General features: G+C 44.0%; 1 protein-coding gene across 1 annotated transcript in view; it reads left to right on the top strand.

The window, feature by feature from the left end:
• The window catches only part of KDM2B (lysine demethylase 2B), a 327,868-nt gene that overhangs the window by 262,721 nt on the left and 43,627 nt on the right, over positions 1-21,520 (top strand). Inside the window, exons 16-17 of the mRNA XM_069755447.1 lie at positions 17,228-17,485; positions 18,263-18,301. Of these exons, the coding sequence (XP_069611548.1) occupies positions 17,228-17,485; positions 18,263-18,301 (297 nt within the window). The remainder of the gene's footprint in view (positions 1-17,227; positions 17,486-18,262; positions 18,302-21,520) is intronic.

The following is a 21,520-nucleotide window of genomic DNA, read 5'->3' as shown; positions in this document are numbered from 1 at the left end:
CCTGAGCTTGCCAGGGCTTCAGAGACTAACCCCTTAGTGACAGAGCCAATTTGGTACTTAATGACCAAGCCAATTTTTGCAATTCTGACCACTGTTACTTTATGAGGTTATAACTCTGGAACGCTTCAACGGATCATGCTGATTCTGAGATTGTTTTTTCATGACATATTGTACTTCATGTTAGTGGTAACATTTCTTCGATATTACTTGCGATTATTTATGAAAAAAACGGAAATATGGCAAAAAATTTTAAAATTTTGCAATTTTCAAACTTTGTATTTTTATGCCCTTAAATCAGAGAGATATGTCACAAAAATAGTTAATAAATAACATTTTCCACATGTATACTTTACATCAGCACAATTTTGGAAACAAATTTTTTTTTTGTTAGGGAGTTATAAGGGTTAAAAGTTGACCAGCAATTTCTCATTTTTACAAAACCTTTTTTTTAGGGACCACATCACATTTGAAGTCATTTTGAGGGGTCTATATGATAGAAAATACCAAAGTGTGACACCATTCTAAAAACTGCACCCCTCAAGGTGCTCAAAACCACATTCAAGAAGTTTATTAACCCTTTACGTGTTTCACAGGAACTGAAACAATGTGGAAGGAAAAAATGAACATTTAACTTTTTTTTGCAAACATCTTAATTCAGAACCATTTTTTTTATTTTCACAAGTGTAAAAACCGAAATGTAACCATAAATTTTGTTATGCAATTTCTCCTGAATACGCCAATACCCCATATGTGGGGATAAACCATTTTTTGGGCGCATTGCAGAACTTAGAAGTGAAGGAGCGCCGTTTGACTTTTTCAATGCAGAATTGGCTGGAATTGAGATCGGACGCCATGTCACGTTTAGAGAGCCCCTGATGTGCCTAAACAGTGGAAACTCCCCACAAGTGACACCATTTTGTAAACTAGACCCCTTAAGGAACTTATTTAGATGTGTGGTGAGCACTTTGAACCCCCAAGTGCTTCACAGAAGTTTATAACGTAGAGCCGTGAAAATAAAAAATCGCTTTTGTTTACACAAAAATGATCTTTTCGCCCACAAATTCTTATTTTCACAAGGGTAACAGGAGAAATTAGACAACAAAAGTTGTTGTGCGATTTCTCCTGAATACGTCGATACCCCATATGTGAGGGTAAACCACTGTTTGGGCGCACCGCAGAGCTTGGAAGTGAAGGAGCGCCGTTTTACTTTTTCAATGTAGAATTGGCTGGAATTGAGATTGGACGCCATGTCGCGTTTGGAGAGCCCCTGATGTGCCTAAACAGTAGAAATCCCCCACAAGTGACCCCATTTTGGAAACTAGACCCCCCATGGAACTTATCTAGATGTGTGGTGAGAACTTTGAATGCCCAAGTGCTTCACAGAAGTTTATAATGCAGAGTCGTGAAAATAAAATTTTTTTTTTTTTTTCACAAAAAAGATATTGTAGCCCCCAAGTTTTTATTTTCACAAGCGTAACAAGAGAAATTGGACCCAAAAGTTGTTGTCCAATTTGTCCGGAGTATGCTGGTATCCCATATGTGGGGGTAAACCACTGTTTGGGCGCACGGCAGAGCTCGGAAGGAAGGAGCGCCGTTTTGGAATGCAGACTTTGATAGAATGGTCTGCGGGCATTATGTTGCGTTAGCACAGCCCCTGATGTACCTAACCAGTAGAAACCCTCCACAAGTGACCCCATTTTGGAAACTAGACCCCCCAAGGAACTTATCTAGATGTGTGGTGAGAACTCTGAATGCCCAAGTGCTTCACAGAAGTTTAGAATGCAGAGTCGTGAAAATAAAAAATATTTTTTTTTCCACAAAAAAGATATTGTAGCCCCCAAGTTTTTATTTTCACAAGGGTAACAGGAGAAATTGGACTGCAATAGTTGTTGTCCAATTTATCCTGAGTACGCTGATGCGCCATATGTGGGGGTAACCCACTGTTTGGGCGCACGGCAGAGCTCAGAAAGGAGGGAGCACCATTTGACTTTTTGAGCGCAAAATTGACTGTCGTGTTTGGAGACCCCCTGATGTACCTAAACAGTGGAAACCCCCCAATTCTAGCTCCAACCCTAACCCCAACACACCCCTAACCCTAATCCCAACCTGATCCATAATCCTAATCACTAACCCTAACGATAATCACAACCCTTACCCCAAAACAACCCTAATGTCAACCCTAACCATAACCCTAATCAAAACCCTAAATCCAACACACCCCTAATCCTAATCTCAACCCTAACCTCAAACCTAACCCTAATCCCAATACACCCCTAATCACAACCCTAACCTTAACCGTAATCCCAAACCTAACCCTAATCCCAAGCGTAACCCTAATGCCAACCCTAACCCTAATACCAACCCTAATCCAAACCCTAACCCTAATCCCAACTCTAACCCTAACTTTAGCCCCAACCCTAGCCCTAACTTTAGCCCCAACCCTAACCCTAGCCCCAAGGCTACTTTCACACTTGCGTCGTTTGGCATCCGTCGCAATCCGTCGTTTTGGACAAGAAACGGATCCTGCAAATGTGCCCGCAGGATGCGTTTTTTGCCCATAGACTTGTATTGCCGACGGATCGTGACGGATGGCCACACGTCGCGCCCGTCGTGCACTGGATCAGTTGTGTTTTGGCGGACCTTCGGCACAAAAAAAGTTCAATGAAACTTTTTTTTGTACGTCGCATCCGCCATTTCTGACCGCACATGCGTGGCCGTAACTCCGCCCCCTCCTCCCCAGGACATAGATTGGGCAGCGGATGCGTTGAAAAACTACAGCCGCTGCCCACGTTGTGCACAATTTTCACAACGTGCGTCGGTATGTCGGGCCGACTAATTGCGACAGCCACGTACCGACGTAAGTGTGAAAGAAGCCTAACCCTAAATTTAGCCCCAACCCTAACCCTACCCCTAACCCTAGCCCTACCCCTAACCATACCCCTAATTTTAGCCCCAACTGCTGTTCTCCTGCCGGCCAGCAGATGGAGACAGATGGCGGGCGCACTGCGCATGCGCCCGCCATTTTCTTTTGCCGGCGGCCAGGAGGAGCAGCAGGAGGATCCAGGGACACAGGTGAGTATGATAGGGTCCCCGAATCCCCCTATTTCTCTGTCCTCTGATGTGCGATCACATCAGAGGACAGAGAATTACTTTACTTTTTTTTTTTTTTTGCGGTCGCCGGTAAACAGTTAATTACCAGCGATCGCAAAACAGGGGTCTGTAAAACCGACCCCGATCATGCTCTTTGTTGTCTCGGCTACCCCCGGCAGCCAAGACCCCAAAGATTCTCGCGGGGCCGGCCGGCGGGCGCACTGCGCATGCGCCCGCCATTTTGAAGATGGCGGCGCCCATCGGGAGACACGAGGAGCACCAGGGGAGACAGGTGAGTATTGGGGGGCTATATGGGACCCCCTTTCTCTGTCCTCCGATGTGCGATCACATCGGAGGACAGAGAAATTAAAAACAGATCGCGTTTCTTTTGTTTTTTTGCGATCGCCGGTAAACGGTTAATTACCCCCCGGAGAAAATCCGACTCTGGGGGGCGCTATTTACTTTTTCCACAGCGCCGTTAATTAACGGCGCTGTGGTTTAAGTACCCTTAGCGGCCGCCGTTAAAAGGCGTATCGGCGGTCGCTAAGGGGCTAAACTCCCTCGAGAGCATTTGCCATTCAATTCGGATAACGATTCACTGGACAGAAGCCTCTACGTGGGATGCCATGCCTGGCCTGTTTTTTAAGGGCGAGGGGTCCTTTAAAAGGCACCGATCTCCCCACACCATCAACAGACGAGCACACGGAGTGTCGTCTCCATGTTTCCTCTTCTGCATCCAGGCCTAACGCCAGAGAACCTGTCCTGTCCACCTGGAGACCTGTACTCTGTGGACATATAGAGGCACCCTTTTTGGCGTACGAGCTCCCCCCTCTGCATCACCACTATTTAGTGGATGATGCAAGAAGGCGGACAATTCCTCTCCACTTCCCTGTTAAGAGGTTGATGGATCGAGGGTTCCTAATTTTTATCTCTGCACCGTGAAAAGAGGAGATGGCAAGAGACTATGACCTGCTGGATGCAGCCGCACATTCTGCCATGGGGCAGATTAACCGGGTAGAATCTCCTGTGGTATACCTACCAGTATCCCTACCTGATCGGTCATCAATTAAAAATACCACGGACTGTCAGATAGCAAATCTGGTTCGTTCCGTCTTGCGGCTTCGGGTCCAGCGCTCTATCCTTACTAGCGGCCGCATGGATTGCTAGAGCAATGGTCTCCTGGCTGGAGACCTTAACTACCTTGATTCACACCAGCAACAACTGGCCAATCAAATCCTTTGAGCGGGAGACTGACAAAGGATTGTATAAGGATTGTCCAGCACAGTCTAGATCTAAAGGATCTTGGTTCCAAACAGGGGAACGAAAAGTAAGATCGACCCTGGACCTCAAACTTCTAACAACCTTTGACATGGTCCTCCTTCTTTGGATGGAGTTCCTCCTCTCAGCCATTACTTCAACAGAAAAAGGTGCAGTTTCCGGCATCCATCGACATTCGGGTTGCCTGCCCTCTGCAAAAATTCCTTCGCCTTTCCATTCGTCAGCAGCATTTTCAAGTCACAACCTTGTCCTTCGGCCTTGCTTCCGCACCCAGAGTGTTCGCTCGGGTCATGGCGGATGTCATGTTTCTCTTGCACCCTAGAGGCGTGCTCGTCCTGCCCTGTTTGGTCTGTCTAGCCGCCCTTCCAGGACTACGCTGAGTCGTCTATATCTCTTGCGATACCTTCTCTCCTGGGCTGGCAGCTACACTTAGACAAGTTCTCCTCATTTCCAGCCCAGCAGATATCCTTTTTGAGGATGATCCTGCACACTTCTAGAAGGATGGTAATTCTTCCTCGAGACAAGGTCATGGCCCTTCAACAGGGAGCTTGCGCAAGGAGAGTTCTGAGGACTTGATTACTCACCCCCTCATTTCATTCGATTTGCTAAGAGAGTTCTGAGGAAAAATGGTGACGACAATGGAAGCGGTTTCCTTCGCTCCGCTCGTTTTCAGCAAGTCAAACAGACTTTCAGACAATAGTCTCTGAGCTCCTTCTTCATCCAGGGCCTTTCTCCCGGTTCAATGGTTATTAGTAACTACCAATGCCAGTCTTCTTCTCCCCATCATTGTTCTGGAGATCCGAACGGTAGTCTTACAGCAGGTCCACTGCCTTCTGGCGGGTCACCCTATCCGAATTCAATTGGATAATGCCACGGCGGTGCCTTACGTCAGTCATCTAGCAGGTACCCACGGTCAGGCGCCATGACCGAGGTACCTCACTTTCTCTGATGGGCCGAAGTCTATTATTCGGTGATCTCTGCAGTATATATCCCAGAAGTAGAACTCTGAACGGCAAACAAATTCAGCCGTCAGGGTTCCGCCTCAAGTCAGTGGGAACTTCACCCCGAAGTCTTCCATCAGATCTGTCCTTACTGGAGCTCTCCAGTTGTAGGTGGGATGACATCCAGACTGAAGGCCAATGTACTCGAGTTCGTGGTTCGGCCTCGAGATCCAAGAGCCATCGCTCTCCATGCTCTGGTTCTGCCGTGGTACCAGTTTCCATAACTCCCCTTCCACTGCTTCCGAAAGCCTTTCGGAAGCAGAAAGGGGCCCCAGTGATCCTCAGAGATCTGCACTGACCACGTCCGTTTTTTGTTTGCGGAGCTAGTATCTTCTCGCCTTATCGCAGCACAACTGCAAGTAGGGACTTTCTCACAGGGAGTTTTCACACGTAGTTCTTCCCTATCGCATACCGTTAGATCATTGGGACCTTATTATTCCTAGGAGCCTTACAGTAGGCTCCTTTTTCATCCGGGCAGACTTTACTATCAGGGAAAGTCGTCCCGTTCTCCTCTGTGATATTCTCACTCTGACGAGTCTTCGGAGCTAGCTTCTCTGCTCTTTCAGACTTTTTTCCCTTATTACCTTCGAGGCAAGGTTGTCCTCAGGCCATCTCCATCCCTTGTTACCAAGGTGGTACTGTATTACCACTGTTATGAGGGCTTAGTTCTTCCCTCATCTCTTTTGGCTCCAGTCCACAAAATGGAATAAGATCCCCCATATTCTGGACGAAGTGAGTGCTCTGAGTAGGTACGTCTTGAGGACGGCGTCCTTCTGAAGGTTGGACGTTTTATTTGGGCTTCCTGACGGTAGAGGAAGGCTTCCTGACATTTTCAGGAAGGGTTTAGCCGTTTCATCGACCATGATAACATGGTGAATTCTTTTCACCATCCAGGAGTCCTTCCGTGCTAGATGTCAGCCTATCTCCCTGTCTATCAAGGGTCCTAGGCACCAGGCGTCAGCAAGGCACGCCTGCAAGCTTGCGGATTCATCCTGTCCGCATGCATTCTTGAAGCACTATAATTCCCACACTTCCACAGATGTGAGTCTGGGCAGGCGGACTCTGCAGGCCGCGGTGGCGCACTTGTAAGTAGCGGTTACACAGGGCCTGATCTATTGTTGTCCCCACCCAGGGACTGCTTTGGGACGTCCCACGGTCTGTGTCCCCCAATGAGGCGAAGGAGAAATAGGGATTTTTGTGTACTCACCGTAAAATCCTTTTCTCCGAGCCATTCATTGGGGGACACAGCTCCCACCCTGTTATTAGCTTTTGCTTGTTTTTTAGAATATGACATGCTATACGCTCATATATTGTTATTGAGCTCCTACTGCTTTTGCACCGAACTGGTTAGCTGAGAGCCAGCAGGAAGGTGTATACTGCAGGGGAGGAGCTAACTTTTTTTTTTGTATCACTTAGTGTCAGCCTCCTATTGGCAGCAGCATACACCCACGGTCTGTGTCCCCCAATGAATGGCTCGGAGAAAAGGATTTTACGGTGAGTACACAAAAATCCCTATATCTTGGTGTTACCATGATTTTACTCCGTGTCACCCTGTTGCCATAAAGCTTCTATATTATTTCAATACAGTCTTTTTCGGTGATTACTTTGTATCTTCGTTCATACTGCACCCACACACACAAATGATACACCATTTGAAAGGTAAACTTGCCCCCCCCCAGCAAGAAAATAGCCAATCAAACCACACATCCACGATGTTATCACAAAATACATTTTAAACATTCATTTTCATAAAACTGCAGTAGGTAAAAATGACCTGCAGGTGGCACCACACTACCCCAAAGCACAATACCACAAAGCTGAAACAAATCCTAACATTTGCCTGGGGGGCTTTCCAACTTGCCGAACTCCTTGCCCAGCCGATTTCAGGCAGGTACATATAAAATATTTGCTACATATGTGGATGTAGAATTAGGCTATGTGCACACTTTGCAGATTCCACTGCGGATTTTTCCGCAGCGGAATTGCAAAATCCGCAGTGAAAACCCATCGCGGTTTTTACTGCGGATTTATCGCGGTTTTTACTGCGTTTTCTTCTGCGGATTTTCAACTGCAGTTTTCTATTGGAGCAGCTGAAAATCCGCAGAAAAGAAGTGACATGCTGCGGAATGTAATCCGCAGCGTTTCCGCGCGGATTTTTCTGCAGCATGTGCACAGCGTTTTTTGTTTCCCATAGGTTTACATTGAAATGTAAACTCATGGGAAACTGCTGCGGATCCGCAGCGGTCAAATCCGCTGCGGATCCGCAGCAAAATCCGCAAAGTGTGAATATAGCCTAAAAGTAAATCATTTTACTGTTTAAGACTTCAGCTTTAAAACTGAAGATATAAATGAATGTAGCATAAAAGAGAACGGACAGGTTCTGAACCATCAGATTTTCCGTATTATGGGACAGTCATTGAAAAGTTTATATTCCTTCTAAGGTTGCAGCCTATTGGTGACCTGGGGTCACCTATGATTCCAAGTAAAACACTGCTGCGTTGACCTAACTTAGACTGTACATTGTTTCCCTATGGGAGAGATTGGTGGAAACAACCTTGCAAAAATTGAAAAAAAAATTTCAACTAGGGAAAAAAGGTAAAATAATCTGCAGCTAATACTTTCTTTATTTTAAAGGGATATTCCCAATTATTATACAATGGTGTAAATACGCTCAGTTATGGGGTCAATTCTCCTTCATCATTTTTAGTGTCAGTGGCACTGCTGTACAGGGAGCTGCTCCATTCACATACATAGGGCTGTGTTGCACTTCCCTACACTGCAGATAGATGGCAGTGCTGTTGTGGAGGGGAAAAAGTGCTGCTGCCTCTGTTCTTTTGCAAGGTCCTAACAATCAGACCCCTTCTGTTCAGTAAATAAAATACCATTATGTTTAATATTGGGGGATCTCCTTTAGGCTGGAGTCGCACACAACATATGCAACCCCTGGCAAAAATTATGGAATCACCGGCCTTGGAGGATGTTAATTCAGATGTTTAATTTTGTATAAAAAAAAGCAGATCACAGACATGGCACAAAACTAAAGTCATTTCAAATGGCAACTTTCTTGCTTTAAGAAACACTAAAAGAAATCAAGAACAAAAAAATGTGGTAGTCAGTAATAGTTACTTTTTTTCAACCAAGCATAGGGAAAGAATTATGTAATCACTCAATTCTAAGGAAAAATTAATGGAATCATGAAAAACAAACAAATAACACTCCAAAACATCACTAGTATTTTATTGCACCACCTCTGGCTTTTAAAACAGCTTGCAGTCTCTGAGGCATGGACTTAATGAGTGTCAAACAATACAATTCATCAATCTGGCTTCAACTTTCTCTGATTGCTGTTGCCAGATCAGCTTTGCAGGTTGGAGTCTTGTTATGGACCATTTTCTTCAACTTCCACCAAAGATTTTCAAGATCCGGACTATTTGCAGGTCATGACATTGACCTTATGTGTCTTTTTTCAAGGAATGTTTTCACAGTTTTTGCTCTATGGCAGGATGCCTTATCATCATGAAAAATTAATTTCATCATCCCCAAACATTCTTTCAATTGATGGGATAAGAAAAGTGTCCAAAATACCAACATAAACTTGTGCATTTATTGAAGATGAAATGACAGCCATCTCCCCAGTGCCTTTACCTGACATGCAGCCCCATATCATCAATGACTGTGGAAATTTGCATGTTCTCTTCAGGCAGTCATCTTTATAAATGTCATTGGAACGGCACCAAACAAAAGTTCCAGCTTCATCACCTTGCCCAATGCAGATTCACGATTCATCACTGAATGTGACTTTCATCCAGTCATCCGCAGTCCACGATTGCTTTTCCTTAGCCCATTGTAACCTTGTTTTTTTCTGTTTAGGTGTTAATGATGGCTTTCATTTAGCTTTTCTGCATGTAAATCCCATTTCCTTTAGGCGGTTTCTTACAGTTCGGTCACAGACATTGACTCCAGTTTCCACCCATTCGTTCCTCATTTGTTTTGTTGTGCATTTCCTGATTTGGAGACATATTGCTTTAAGTTTCCGGTCTTGACGCTTTGATGTCTTCCTAGGTCTACCAGTATGTTTGCCTTTAACAACCTTCCCATGTTGTTTGTATTTGTTCCAGAATATAGACATTTAGACACAGCTGACTGTGAACAACCAACATCTTTAGCATCATTGCGTGAGGACTTACCCTCTTTTAAGAGTTTGACAATCCTCTCCTTTGTTTAAATTGACATCTCTCGTGTTGGAGCCATGATTCATGTCAGTCCTTTTGGTGCAACAGCTCTCCAAGGTGTGATCACTCCTTTTTAGATGCAGACTAATGAGCAGATCTAATTTGATGCAAGTGTTATTTTTGGGTATGAAAATTTACAGGGTGATTCCATAATTTTTTTTCCCTATGCTTGGTTAAACAAAGTAACCATTACTAACTACCACATTTTTTGTTCTTGATTTCTTTTAGTGTTTCGTAAAGCCAGAAAGTTGCCATTTGAAATGACTAGTGATGAGCGAATATACTCGTTACTCGAGATTTCCCAAGCACGCTCGGGTGTCCTCCGAGTAATTTTTAGCGCTCAGAAATTTAGTTTTTATTGCCGCAGCTGAATGATTTACATCTGTTAGCCAGCATAAGTACATGTGGGGGTTGCCTGGTTGCTAGGGAATCCCCACTTGTACTTATGCCGGCTTACAGATGTAAATCATTTAGCTGCGGCAATAAATACTAAATGTCCAAGCACTAAAAAATACTCGGAGGACACCCGAGCATGCTCGGGAAATCTAGAGTAACGAGTATATTCGCTCATCACTAGAAATGACTTTAGTTTGGTGCCATGTCTGTGATCTGCTTTTTTTTCTACACAATTAAGCAACTGAATGAACATCCTCCAAGGTCGGTGATTCCATAATTTTTGCCAGGGGTTGTAAAAAATCGGTCCGTTTTACACGGACGAGAATCGCAGAAATGGTCCCTGAACAGTGATCCGTATGTCATCCGTGTGCAGTGCGATTTTCTTGTATGTAAGCATCTGTGTGACATCCGTATGGCAACCGTACAGCGAGATTCTCTCACCGGCTTGCAAAATGGACATATAATTGATCCATGGGCCCAAATATTCGTGAAAACATAGATACAGTGTGTGTGTGTGTGTGTGTGTATATATATATATATATATATATATATATACACACACATACATACACACACACAGTCATGGCCAAAAGTATTGACAACCCTGCAATTCTGTCAGATAAAATACTCATTTTCTTCCTGATAATGATTGCAAACACAAATTATTTGGTATTATCTTCATTTAATTTGTCTTAAATGAAAAAACACAAAAAGAATTGTCCTAAAGCCAAATTGGATATAATTCCACAGCAAACATAAAAAAGGGGGTGGACAAAAGTATGGGCACTGTTCGAAAAATCATGTGATGCTTCTCTAATTTATGTAATTAACAGCACCTGTAACTTACCTGTGGCACCTAACAGGTGTTGGCAATAACTAAATCATACTTGCAGCCAGTTGACATGGATTAAAGTTGACTCAACCTCTGTCCTGTGTCCTTGTGTGTACCACATTGAGCATGGAGAAAAGAAAGAAGACCAAAGAACTGTCTGAGGACTTGAGAAACCAAATTGTGAGGAAGCATGAGCAATCTCAAGGCTACAAGTCCATCTCCAATGACCTGAATGTTCCTGTGTCTACTGCGCGCAGTGTCATCAAGAAGTTTAAAGCCCATGGCACTGTAGCTAACCTCCCTAGATGTGGACGGAAAAGAAAAATTGACAAGAGATTTCAACGCAAGATTGTGCGGATGTTGGATAAAGAACCTCGACTAACATGCAAACAAGTTCAAGCTGCCCTGCAGTCCGAGGGTACAACAGCGTCAACCCGTACTATCCGTCGGCATCTGAATGAAAAGGGACTGTATGGTAGGAGACCCAGGAAGGTCCACTTCTTACCCCGAAACATAAAAAAGCCAGGCTGGAGTTTGCCAAAACTTACGTGAAAAAGCCTAAAACGTTTTGGAAGAATGTTCTCTGGTCAGATGAGACAAAAGTAGAGCTTTTTGGGCAAAGGCATCAACATAGAGTTTACAGAAGAAAAAAAGAGGCATTCAAAGACAAGAACACGGTCCCTACAGTCAAACATGGTGGAGGTTCCCTGATGTTTTGGGGTTGCTTTGCTGCCTCTGGCACTGGACTGCTTGACCGTGTGCATGGCGTTATGAAGTCTGAAGACTACCAACAAATTTTGCAGCATAATGTAGGGCCCAGTGTGAGAAAGCTGGGTCTTCCTCAGAGGTCATGGGTCTTCCAGCATGACAATGACCCAAAAAACTCTTCAAAAAGCACTAGAAAATGGTTTGAGAGAAAGCACTAGAGACTTCTAAGGTGGCCAGCAATAAGTCCAGACCTGAATCCCATAGAACACCTGTGGAGAAATCTAAAAATGGCAGTTTGGAGAAGGCACCCTTCAAATATCAGGGACCTGGAGCAATTTGCCAAAGAAGAATGGTCTAAAATTCCAGCAGAGCATTGTAAGAAACTCATTGATGGTTACTGGAAGCGGTTGGTTGCAGTTATTTTGGCTAAAGGTTGTGGAACCAAGTATTAGGCTGAGGGTGCCAATGCTTTTGTCTGGCCCATTTTTGGAGTTTTGTGTGAAATGATAAATTTTTTGCTTCATTCTCTTTTGTGTTTTTTCATTTAAGACAAATTAAATGAAGATAATAATACCAAATAATTTGTGATTGCAATCATTTTCAGGAAGAAAATGAGTATTATCTGACAGAATTGCAGGGGTGTCAATACTTTTGGCCATGACTGTACATACATACATACATCTCTGTGTTCATCATTTCATTAATTACATTTGACCAGCTTGATTTTCCTGAAATTTCCTTGCTCCCCCGGCAGCCAATGTGCGAAAATTTTGCATGGGCCAACTAGTTTAATGTATATTTTTAAGATAAAGAAAAATTAAAAACTAAACAAAACCATATTCTAAGTAATAACAATCAGTTTTAAATGAGGTTATAGTTGGATTATCAATGGGGGAAAAAAACTTAAAGGGCCACTGTCACCCCCCTCCAGCCGTTATAAACTAAAAGAGCCACCTTGTGCAGCAGTAATGCTACATTCTAACAAGGTGGCTCTTTTAGTTTTAGGTTCAAGTATACGTTAAATAAAGCGTTTTTATACTTAGCCACAATTCCTGTCTAGCCAGGGAGGCAGGTCCTCACTCCCCAGCTCTAACCGCTCCTCTGCCGTCACTCCAATCTTCCTGCGCTTTCGGCGCCGCCCCCTTAGCTGTGTACGTTTCAAAACCGGCGCCTGCGCAGTGTACTGCTGTGCTGCGTAGACGCAGTAAGCTCTGGCCGTCTGACGTCCCAGCCAGGCTTGCAGACTGCGCCTGCGCTGGCATTGCGGCCAGCCACCTTTGGAATCCCTGCCCCGCACTGTGCATAATGCATAACACAGTGCGGGGCGGGGATTCCAAAGGTGGCTAGCGGCAATGCCCGCGCAGTCTGCAAGCCTGGCTGGGACGTCAGACGGCCAGAGCTTACTGCGTCTGCGCTGCACAGCAGTACACTGCGCAGGCGCCGGTTTTGAAAGGTACACAGCGCTGAGGGGGGCGGCGCCGAAAGCGCAGGAAGATTGGAGTGACGGCGGAGGAGCGGTTAGAGCTGGGGAGTGAGAACCCGCCTCCCTGGCTAGAGACAGGAATTGTGGCTAAGTATAAAAACGCTTTATTTGGGGTATACTTGAACCTAAAACTAAGAGCCACCTTGTTAGAATGCAGCATTACTGCTGCACAAGTTGGCTCTTTTAGTTTATAACGGCTGGAGGGGGGTGACAGTGGCCCTTTAAAACATAATTATTTAAACAGGATTTTAGCCTTACTCACTTAATTTGATGCTTTAGTGTTTTTTTATGCTGTTTGAAATACTTAGGACAACTACCAGATTCAATGCTGCATTTTTATTAAAGGGGCTTATGGATTAATTAGATATTGGTGGCCCTATCCATAGAATAGATAATTAATATTTGGTTAGTGGGAAAATGGGGAGAAGGGAAACTCCCTCCAGTCTGTGCTTTTTTTTTTAAGGCTGCAGTCACACTATTAGTATTTGGTCAGTATTTTACATCAGTATTTGTAAGCCAAAACCAGGAGTGGAACAATTAGAGGAAAAGTATAATAGAAACATATGCATCACTTCTGTATTTTTCACCCACTCCTGGTTTTGGCTTACAAATACTGATGTAAAATACTGACCAAATACGTGTGACGGCAGCCTAAAACTCTTGTCATTGGTGGCTGAAAACTTAGTGAAGTTAATGGGAGCTGAGATTGGGCACTACTCAGTGCTGTTCCACAAGGAGCTGTGGGTTTGGACGCTCTGTGTTTCGCAGCGTGGCAGTTGTTGTGCAGGGAGAAGCAGTAAAGGATGGATTTCTACAATAGTGTTGTGGCTCCTTTATTCTCAGGATTGATGGGCAATCCAGAGATTGGATTCAGTGATTATAAAGTAATATCTTAGCGGGTAACTGAAAAAAAAAGTTTTGCTCTTATTTTATTCCTGCTGCTCTTGTGATTATGGCATTTTTTTCTTTTTTTAAATCCAACATACTGTTCAAGTTATGGGCCTTTTTATTTAGTGTTGATTTTTATGGTATTTATTAAAGGGGTGTTGTTTATGGGGTGACGGCAGAGCACACTAAAGACACCGCACAGAATGCTATGAGCCACGCCACTATAGAAAAAGACCCATATCTCAGGAACCACCTGGGGGATTAATCAAATAAAACTTGAATACTCGTGGGAGCAGCAGGGATAAAATAAGAGCAAAAGCTGGCCACCTTTGGCCTTGTGACAGGTTCTCTTAAAGATTTGTGTAACATGTAATCCCTTAAAACATTAATTTTATTATATATACTAAAAATACCAGTTCCCGGTGAAACACAAAAATAAATATGAAAAAACAGGATCCAATTGTGCACCTATCCTATCAGATAGCCCTACACTTAGCTGCTATCCCTACCTACCAGTGGAGGTTGGCACCCTAACAGATCGATTTGGCGCCCCCACTCAACGGCGGCTGACCCCAACTCGCCCTGTTAAATATCTAGCGAGCTACAGGTGGGAAAACAATGAGCTAGTCAAAGAGATGAAGGAAGGTCTGGAAAAATAGGCTAAGGTGCACAAAAAAGTACAAAAAACCAATAATGAATAACCCCAAAAATATAACAATCTGTCTTCAGTCTGGAGCCTAGGGAAGGAAAAGACTTTTCTCTATTGTGTTTTGTGACAATAATACTGTCCTTTACATCTGCTATATATGGATGTTATGTCACACCACCTATCATTTACCCTGGCACTATTGGCACATGCTGCCTCAGGCTGTTCTAAGAGTGTCTGTCATTAACAGTCTGCTGACATGTATTGAACCAGGCTATTCTGAGGTTATTTTACCTACCCCTGCTATTAATGCTACTGTGCTTTAGTCTGTAACCTCTTGCAGTGCTGGCTGTATTTGTTTATTCAACGGTTTTTTAGCCAGCACACTATGAGTTTAGCTCTTATGTGACAGGATTATTGCTTGCATGCAGCACACATAAGAAGTTCTGTTGCAGGTTGTTATATTTTTGGGGTTATTCATTATTGTTTTTTTGTACTTTCTTGTGCACCGTAGCCTATTTTTCCAGACCCTCCTTCATCTCTTTGACTAGCTCATTGTTTTCCCACTTGTAGCTCGCTAGATATTTAACAGGGCGAGTTGGGGTCAGCCGCCGTTGAGTGGGGGCGCCAAATCGATCTGTTAGGGTGCCAACCTCCACTGGTAGGTAGGGATAGCAGCTAAGTGTAGGGCTATCTGATAGGATAGGTGCACAATTGGATCCTGTTTTTTCATATTTATTTTTGTGTTTCACCGGGAACTGGTATTTTTAGTATATATATAATAAAATTAATGTTTTAAGGGATTACATGTTACACAGTTTATTATTTTCCCTAGGTTACATATACTTTTTTTCTTTATACGTTCTCTTAAAGATTTACCAGATGTAGTGTTGTATGTGTCTGCTTTAACTGACTGCTGCCGAGTTTAAGTACAATTGATCATAATCTTATAAATGTCACTCTTGACCGCTGCGCTGACTAATTGTATAGTAAATTGTATATAGTAAACCTTTTTAACGTTTTTTATTTTTACATATTAAAGGACCATCTCACCTGGAGAAAAACTCTATTAACCTGCAAATATGATGTTAATCTGCAGGTTATAAGCATTATGAACCTGTCCATCGCTGGCTTTTAGACCCCCACTGCCAGAAGGAAATAAACTTCATTCACCCTGGCAGTGTTCCGGTTTCAGTCACAGAGGCGGCTCTGGTTCAATCACTGCTCAGTGTATAGAGAGCTGTAACTGCGCTTTTGGCACTGACTGACAGCGCGCTCTAATGCTGCTGTCAGTCAGTGCTGGGTGCACAGTTACAGCCGCCGCTCTCTTTACACTGAGCAGTGACTGAACCACCGCCGCCCCGTGACTTAAACTGGAACGCTGTTGGGGGAATAAAGTGAAATTCCTCTCGGCAATGAGGGTTTAAGTTCTGGCACTGTGCAGGTTCACAATGTTATTAACCTGCAGACTAACCCCATACTCAGGTTAATAACATTTTTTTCAGGTAACTGGTTCCTTTTAAGTTCATGTATTTGGGACTAAAAATTATTTTTGCAGTTGGGTTTCATTGAATATTTTGCAGTTTGCCTTCTATAGTTTGTGTTGTATTGTCTATTATTGTTGGCCTCAGAGTAAATTAAAGTGAATCTGTCAGCAGACTTTTATGTAATCTCAGGCTGGTTTCACATTTACGTTGGGCAGAGCTGCGGAGGGCTGCGTACTTCCTCCGTTAAGCCCCGCCCACTGCTGCGCCTCTTACTTCAGCTCCGCCTACGTCTGCATGCATCCTGCATACCTATCTTTAACATTGGGTATGCAGGCCATGTGGATGTATGCGGATGTGTCCGCATGGGTCGTTTTGACGCTGCGTCGAACGCAACATGTTGCATTTTGTTGTGGTCGGTGCAGCGTCAAAACGACGCATGCGGATGCATCCGTATGGCCTGCATACCCAATGTTAAAGATAGGTACGCAGGACGCATGCAGACATAAGCGGAGCTGAATGGAAGAGGTGTGGCAATGGGCGGGGCTTCACGGAGGAGCTTTGAAGCCCTCCGCAGCTCTGCCCAACACAAATGTGAAACCAGCCTTAGAGCAGCATGATGTAGGGGCTGAGACTGATTTCAACAATGTGTTATTCATTAAGCTGTGTGGTGCTGTTTCAATAAAATTAGAGTTTTATCAGCAGGAGATTGTAAGTACAGAACTAGGTGTTTCGTGCCTCCTTGTGAACTGCTCTGTGTGACCCCCTCCCCATCACTGATTGACAGCTTTCTGTACTGTCCGCATAAACAGAAAGCTGCTGTTCAGTGATGGGGATGGAGTTATTCAGGGCTCAGCATTCTGAACATAGCTAACTCTATGCAGAAGTTGTGATAAAGTCACAGTTTAGCTTCATTATAAAAAATTTAAAAAATTGTCCTTACAATTGGACAAACCCTTTAAATGACAATACATTTGACTGAAAATATTTAGGATGTGAATTGGCTGTAAGTAAAACTTGTCTATAGCCAGAAAGAAAGGAAAACTGGCAAAGATTTGAAGTTTCACTAGCTGCCTGGTCGGTTCTTCTCACTTTATTACAGTAGATCAGTATAGCTCAAAAGTGGAGTCACATTTTTAAGCATAAGATATAAAGTCGTTTGTGTTTTCTCACTTTTTTGGCCTACAAGCAAAAAAGAGGTCCAGGATTCAAATACGCCTCCAACCTGCCTGGGTCTCTGCTAAAGGAGCAAAAGATGAACAGAGATAATAAAGAACTAACAGAACTGGTGAAAAAGAAAGAATGGGAAGAGACCCCCAGGCAGAACCCGGAGGAGCCACCAAAAAAGAAAATTCTGGAAGGCATTGTAAAACGTAAACCGGAAGATGTCGTTTTTAAGCGGAAAAGACCACTTGAAAAGAATATGGATCCTGCCATTAAGAAACGGGTTAGTATAAACTGGGTCAAACAGGTTAAACAAAAAAACAAACAAACAATCTTTTGCTAATGGTTATTTGGATACAAGAGTAGAAATCAGAGGTACACTTATTTCGTGCTATGAATCTGACCATTACTATTACCCAGTGACTGCTATTTTACGTTATACAAACCTGTTATGCCTGGCCTTAATCTAATTCTTTTACGTGTTTTGTTTTGTCTTTTTTTTTAAACATTAAAAAGGCAATAAACTGAAGTCATCCTGAAAATGTTTTCTATTTAGAGGCACTAATTTAATTATTTTACTGATTGTATCTTAGATATCTGCCTTTGTTTCTTTTCATTTCACAGTTTTTCTTTTCGATAGGTCATTGATCAAGATTTAAATGTGAAAATTGCTACAAATAATATACAAAACTGCTTTGCTGCACAATAAACATACATTTATTTTTTATAAAAGTCACAGCCCTGATGCCTGCTTCTCTAGTGTTCCCATTCTACTGCTGAATCTGACTTCTGACATTTCAGTGTAGTCACAGAGGTATGAAATAGAACTGTATAGGAGTCCACATCCTGCCCTGAGTATAGATAGTTACAACGTGGATATTGATGTAGATCTTGACAGAATTTCTCTGTCATTGAACTGTGCAGGATAGGAAGTGATCACAGGGGAACACTGGAGTAGAGAAGGCCAGTAAGCAGTGATACTGTACTGTAAAGTATGCTATACTCGTAGAAAAAAAGTCTAAGTGTCTTGCATCTCTAATAGTAGTCTTTTCTTTTTCAGTTAAAACATGGAAAAGAAGAGAAGCTCTTCAAGAAAAAGGTATTTTTGATCCCGGAGGAATATCAATTGGTGCTTTTTTTTCACTGATGAGTGACACTTTCAGCCCATAAAATATACTTATCTAATCAGTTTGTCCATGCATTCTAATGGGAGGTTGACAGAGGCTTTCATTGTGTCATGGCAGGTTTGATACATGCATAGTTTTGGTAGTTTTTTAATAAGTGTAGCCTAATGTATATGATTTGTTTATAATTGTTCCGGTATTAACCCTTTCATTATCATCTCTGGGAGCATTGCTTAAAGGGAATCTGTCACCAGCTTTTTGTCACCTAATGTAAGAGCAACGTAATGTAGAGACAGACTCTTGAGTCTAGCGATATGTCACTTACTCGGCTGCTTATTGTCATTCTACGTTTGTTAAGAGTAACTTTTTCTATTACTGTTGTAATAGTAAACCTACTGCCAGGTAGTCCTCCATATTCATGAGCTCTGTTACCCCGCCACCAAAACTGATTGGCAGCTTCCTGCCTATGCACAGTGTACTCAGAGAGCTTCTAATCAATGGTGTGGGTGGGATTATGCAGGCCTCTGCATTCAGAGAACTAGTAATATTTGCAGCAGGTTAAAACAAAATGCAGCAAGCAGCCAAGTATTCACTGGAATCTCGCTACCTGTCCCTACATTATGCTGGTCTTGTTTAAGATAGTAAAAACCTGGTGATGGCTTTCTGTTAACCCCTTAATGACCACCAATACTTTTTTTTACTGACCTGCGATATAATAGCATCCCCATACGGTGACAATCCAGCAACTGTCGGCTGTACACTATCGTGACATCTTGCTGACCATATCTGTTTAACCCCTTAGAATGATGCAGCTGTCAATAGTGACTACAGCATCTAAATGGTTAACAGAGTGTGAAGGGCTCCCTCTTCAACCCCAGTGGCACCCCGAGATTTTGATCATGTGGGCCTGATGTTTGCCATGGCTGTTCATGGCCAAATAATCTTAAAGTCTGACGGCTATAGTGGCCTGTTCAGAAATCAGCAACATTTAGGTGGTAAAAATCCGCTTTTTTATTCCTGTTATTCCACTTTGCAGTAATTCCTGAAAAGCACCTGAAGGGTTAATAAACTGCCTGAAAGTAATGTTTTTTAAAATGGTATCACTAGTTGGAGTTCCAGTATATAGGACCTCCAAAGTCACTTCTAAACTGAACAGGTTCCTAATAAAAAGTCATGTACATTTCCTTGAAAAAATGTAAAATTACTGCTACTTTATTAGGTAACGTTTCTCCTTATGGGGAGTGACATACCAGCATTTATTGCCGGAAACGTCCCTTCAGGCTTTTTCGCCGGACACGAAAAACGTTGCAGGAGACGTTTTTTGTGTCTGGCAAAAAAGCCTGAAGGGACGGATCCGGCACAAAACGGATGAAACGCATGTCCTTCAGGCACAATCCGGCGCTAATACAACTCTATGGGAAAAAACCGGATCCGGCGTAATAAAAAAACGGATCCGGATTGTGCCTGAAACTGCCAGATTGTGCCTGAAAAGAAAAAACCTGATGTGTGAAAGCAGCCTAAGTCATATTGCACGGCTTGTTAAAGGGTTGATTGTGACTTTTAGGATCGCTACTTCCAACAGGTGGCACTATAGAGTTTAAGTCCTCTTTTTCTCTGAAGAGGCAATTTGCATATTACGTTATTAAACCTAAAATGTAAACAAAATAAAACATTTAAAAAATGGTGCTGATTTAAAGCAGACATGCGGGAAATGTTATTTATTAATGTTTTTGTGTGGTGTGACTGTCTGGATTAACCCCTTAGCGACCGCCGATACGCCTTTTAACGGCGGCCGCTAAGGGTACTTAAACCACAGCGCCGTTAATTAACGGCGCTGTGGAAAAAGTGAATAGCGCCCCCCCAGAGGCCGATTTTCTCCGGGGTCTCGGCTGCCGGGGGTAGTCGAGACCCCAGAGAACATGATTCGGGTTTTTTTTAACCCACCCCGCATTTGCGATCGCCGGTAATTAACCGTTTACCGGCGATCGCAAAAAAAAAAAAAAAAAAACGATCTCTTTTTAATTTCTCTGTCCTCCGATGTGATCGCACATCGGAGGACAGAGAAAAGGGGTCCCAGGTGGCCCCCCAATACTCACCTAGCTCCCCCGATGCTCCTCGTGGCTCCCGGTGGGCGCCGCCATCTTAAAAATGGCGGGCGCATGCGCAGTGCGCCCGCCGGCCGGCCCCGCGAAAATCTTTGGGGTCTCGGCTGCCGGGGGTAGCTGAGACCCCAAAGAGCATGATCGAGGTCGGTTTTACCGACCCCTGTTTCTCCTTCGCCTCATTGGGGGACACAGACCATGGGTGTATGCTGCTGCCACCAGGAGGCTGACACTAAGTAATACAAAGAAAAAGTTAGCTCCTCCCCTGCAGTATACACCCTCCTGCTGGCTCCCAACTAACCAGTTCTTGCTTAGTGTCCGTAGGAGGCACACGGACGGGTCTGCTATTCAGACCCAAAGAACTCTTTTTTACCGTTTTTTACTTTTTACTACGGTCGAATGGGGCGACGGATTCTTTCATGTTCCGATCTCCTCGAACCATCAACAGGCGAGCACGGGAGTTTTACCTCTCCGTATCCTCTCCTGCGACGTGGGAAGCCACTGCCTGAGCTGATTTTAGGGGCGACGGGCCCCTTCATGGGCACCGATCTCCCCCCTCCCTTATCAGACGAGCACTGGAGTTTCACCTTCAGTATCCTCTTCTGCAGCCAGGCCTATTGCCGGACATTCAGCCCTGTCCACCAGGTTTTACCCTCGGCTGTACAGAGGCACCTTCCAGCGTGGCGTCCGAGCAGCCCCCACTGCATCACCACTGAAAAAGCGGATGATGGAAGGAGGCAGACGGTTCCTCTCCACCCCTCTTCTGCAGGGATGGTGGATGGAGGCTCCCCAACCCTGCACCGTCTTATCTACCCGGGCACAGCTCCAACCTGCAGCATCTGCCACCCCCTCCATATTGGGGTAAGTGCTCCGTGAGATTTGGGTTTTCCGGCGGTCAGAGGAGGGCTCCATAGCGACTGGGTCCCCACAGAGCTTCGCGGCACTTTTCTCCTCAGTCTGCGGGTGCGCGCCGGCCGAAGCCATAAATTTAGTCCCCGGCTTCGGCCCTGTTTAGGCCGCATCCCGGGAAGCCCCGCCCACCGCTTGCTTCCTTCTAGCGGCTCCATCTTCTTTCTCCTCCATTGCGGTCAC

The sequence above is a fragment of the Ranitomeya imitator genome, chromosome 1 (assembly GCF_032444005.1).
Source record: "Ranitomeya imitator isolate aRanImi1 chromosome 1, aRanImi1.pri, whole genome shotgun sequence".
NCBI classification, from domain to species: domain Eukaryota; kingdom Metazoa; phylum Chordata; class Amphibia; order Anura; family Dendrobatidae; genus Ranitomeya; species Ranitomeya imitator.
This window is presented reverse-complemented; position numbering and strand designations above follow the sequence as displayed.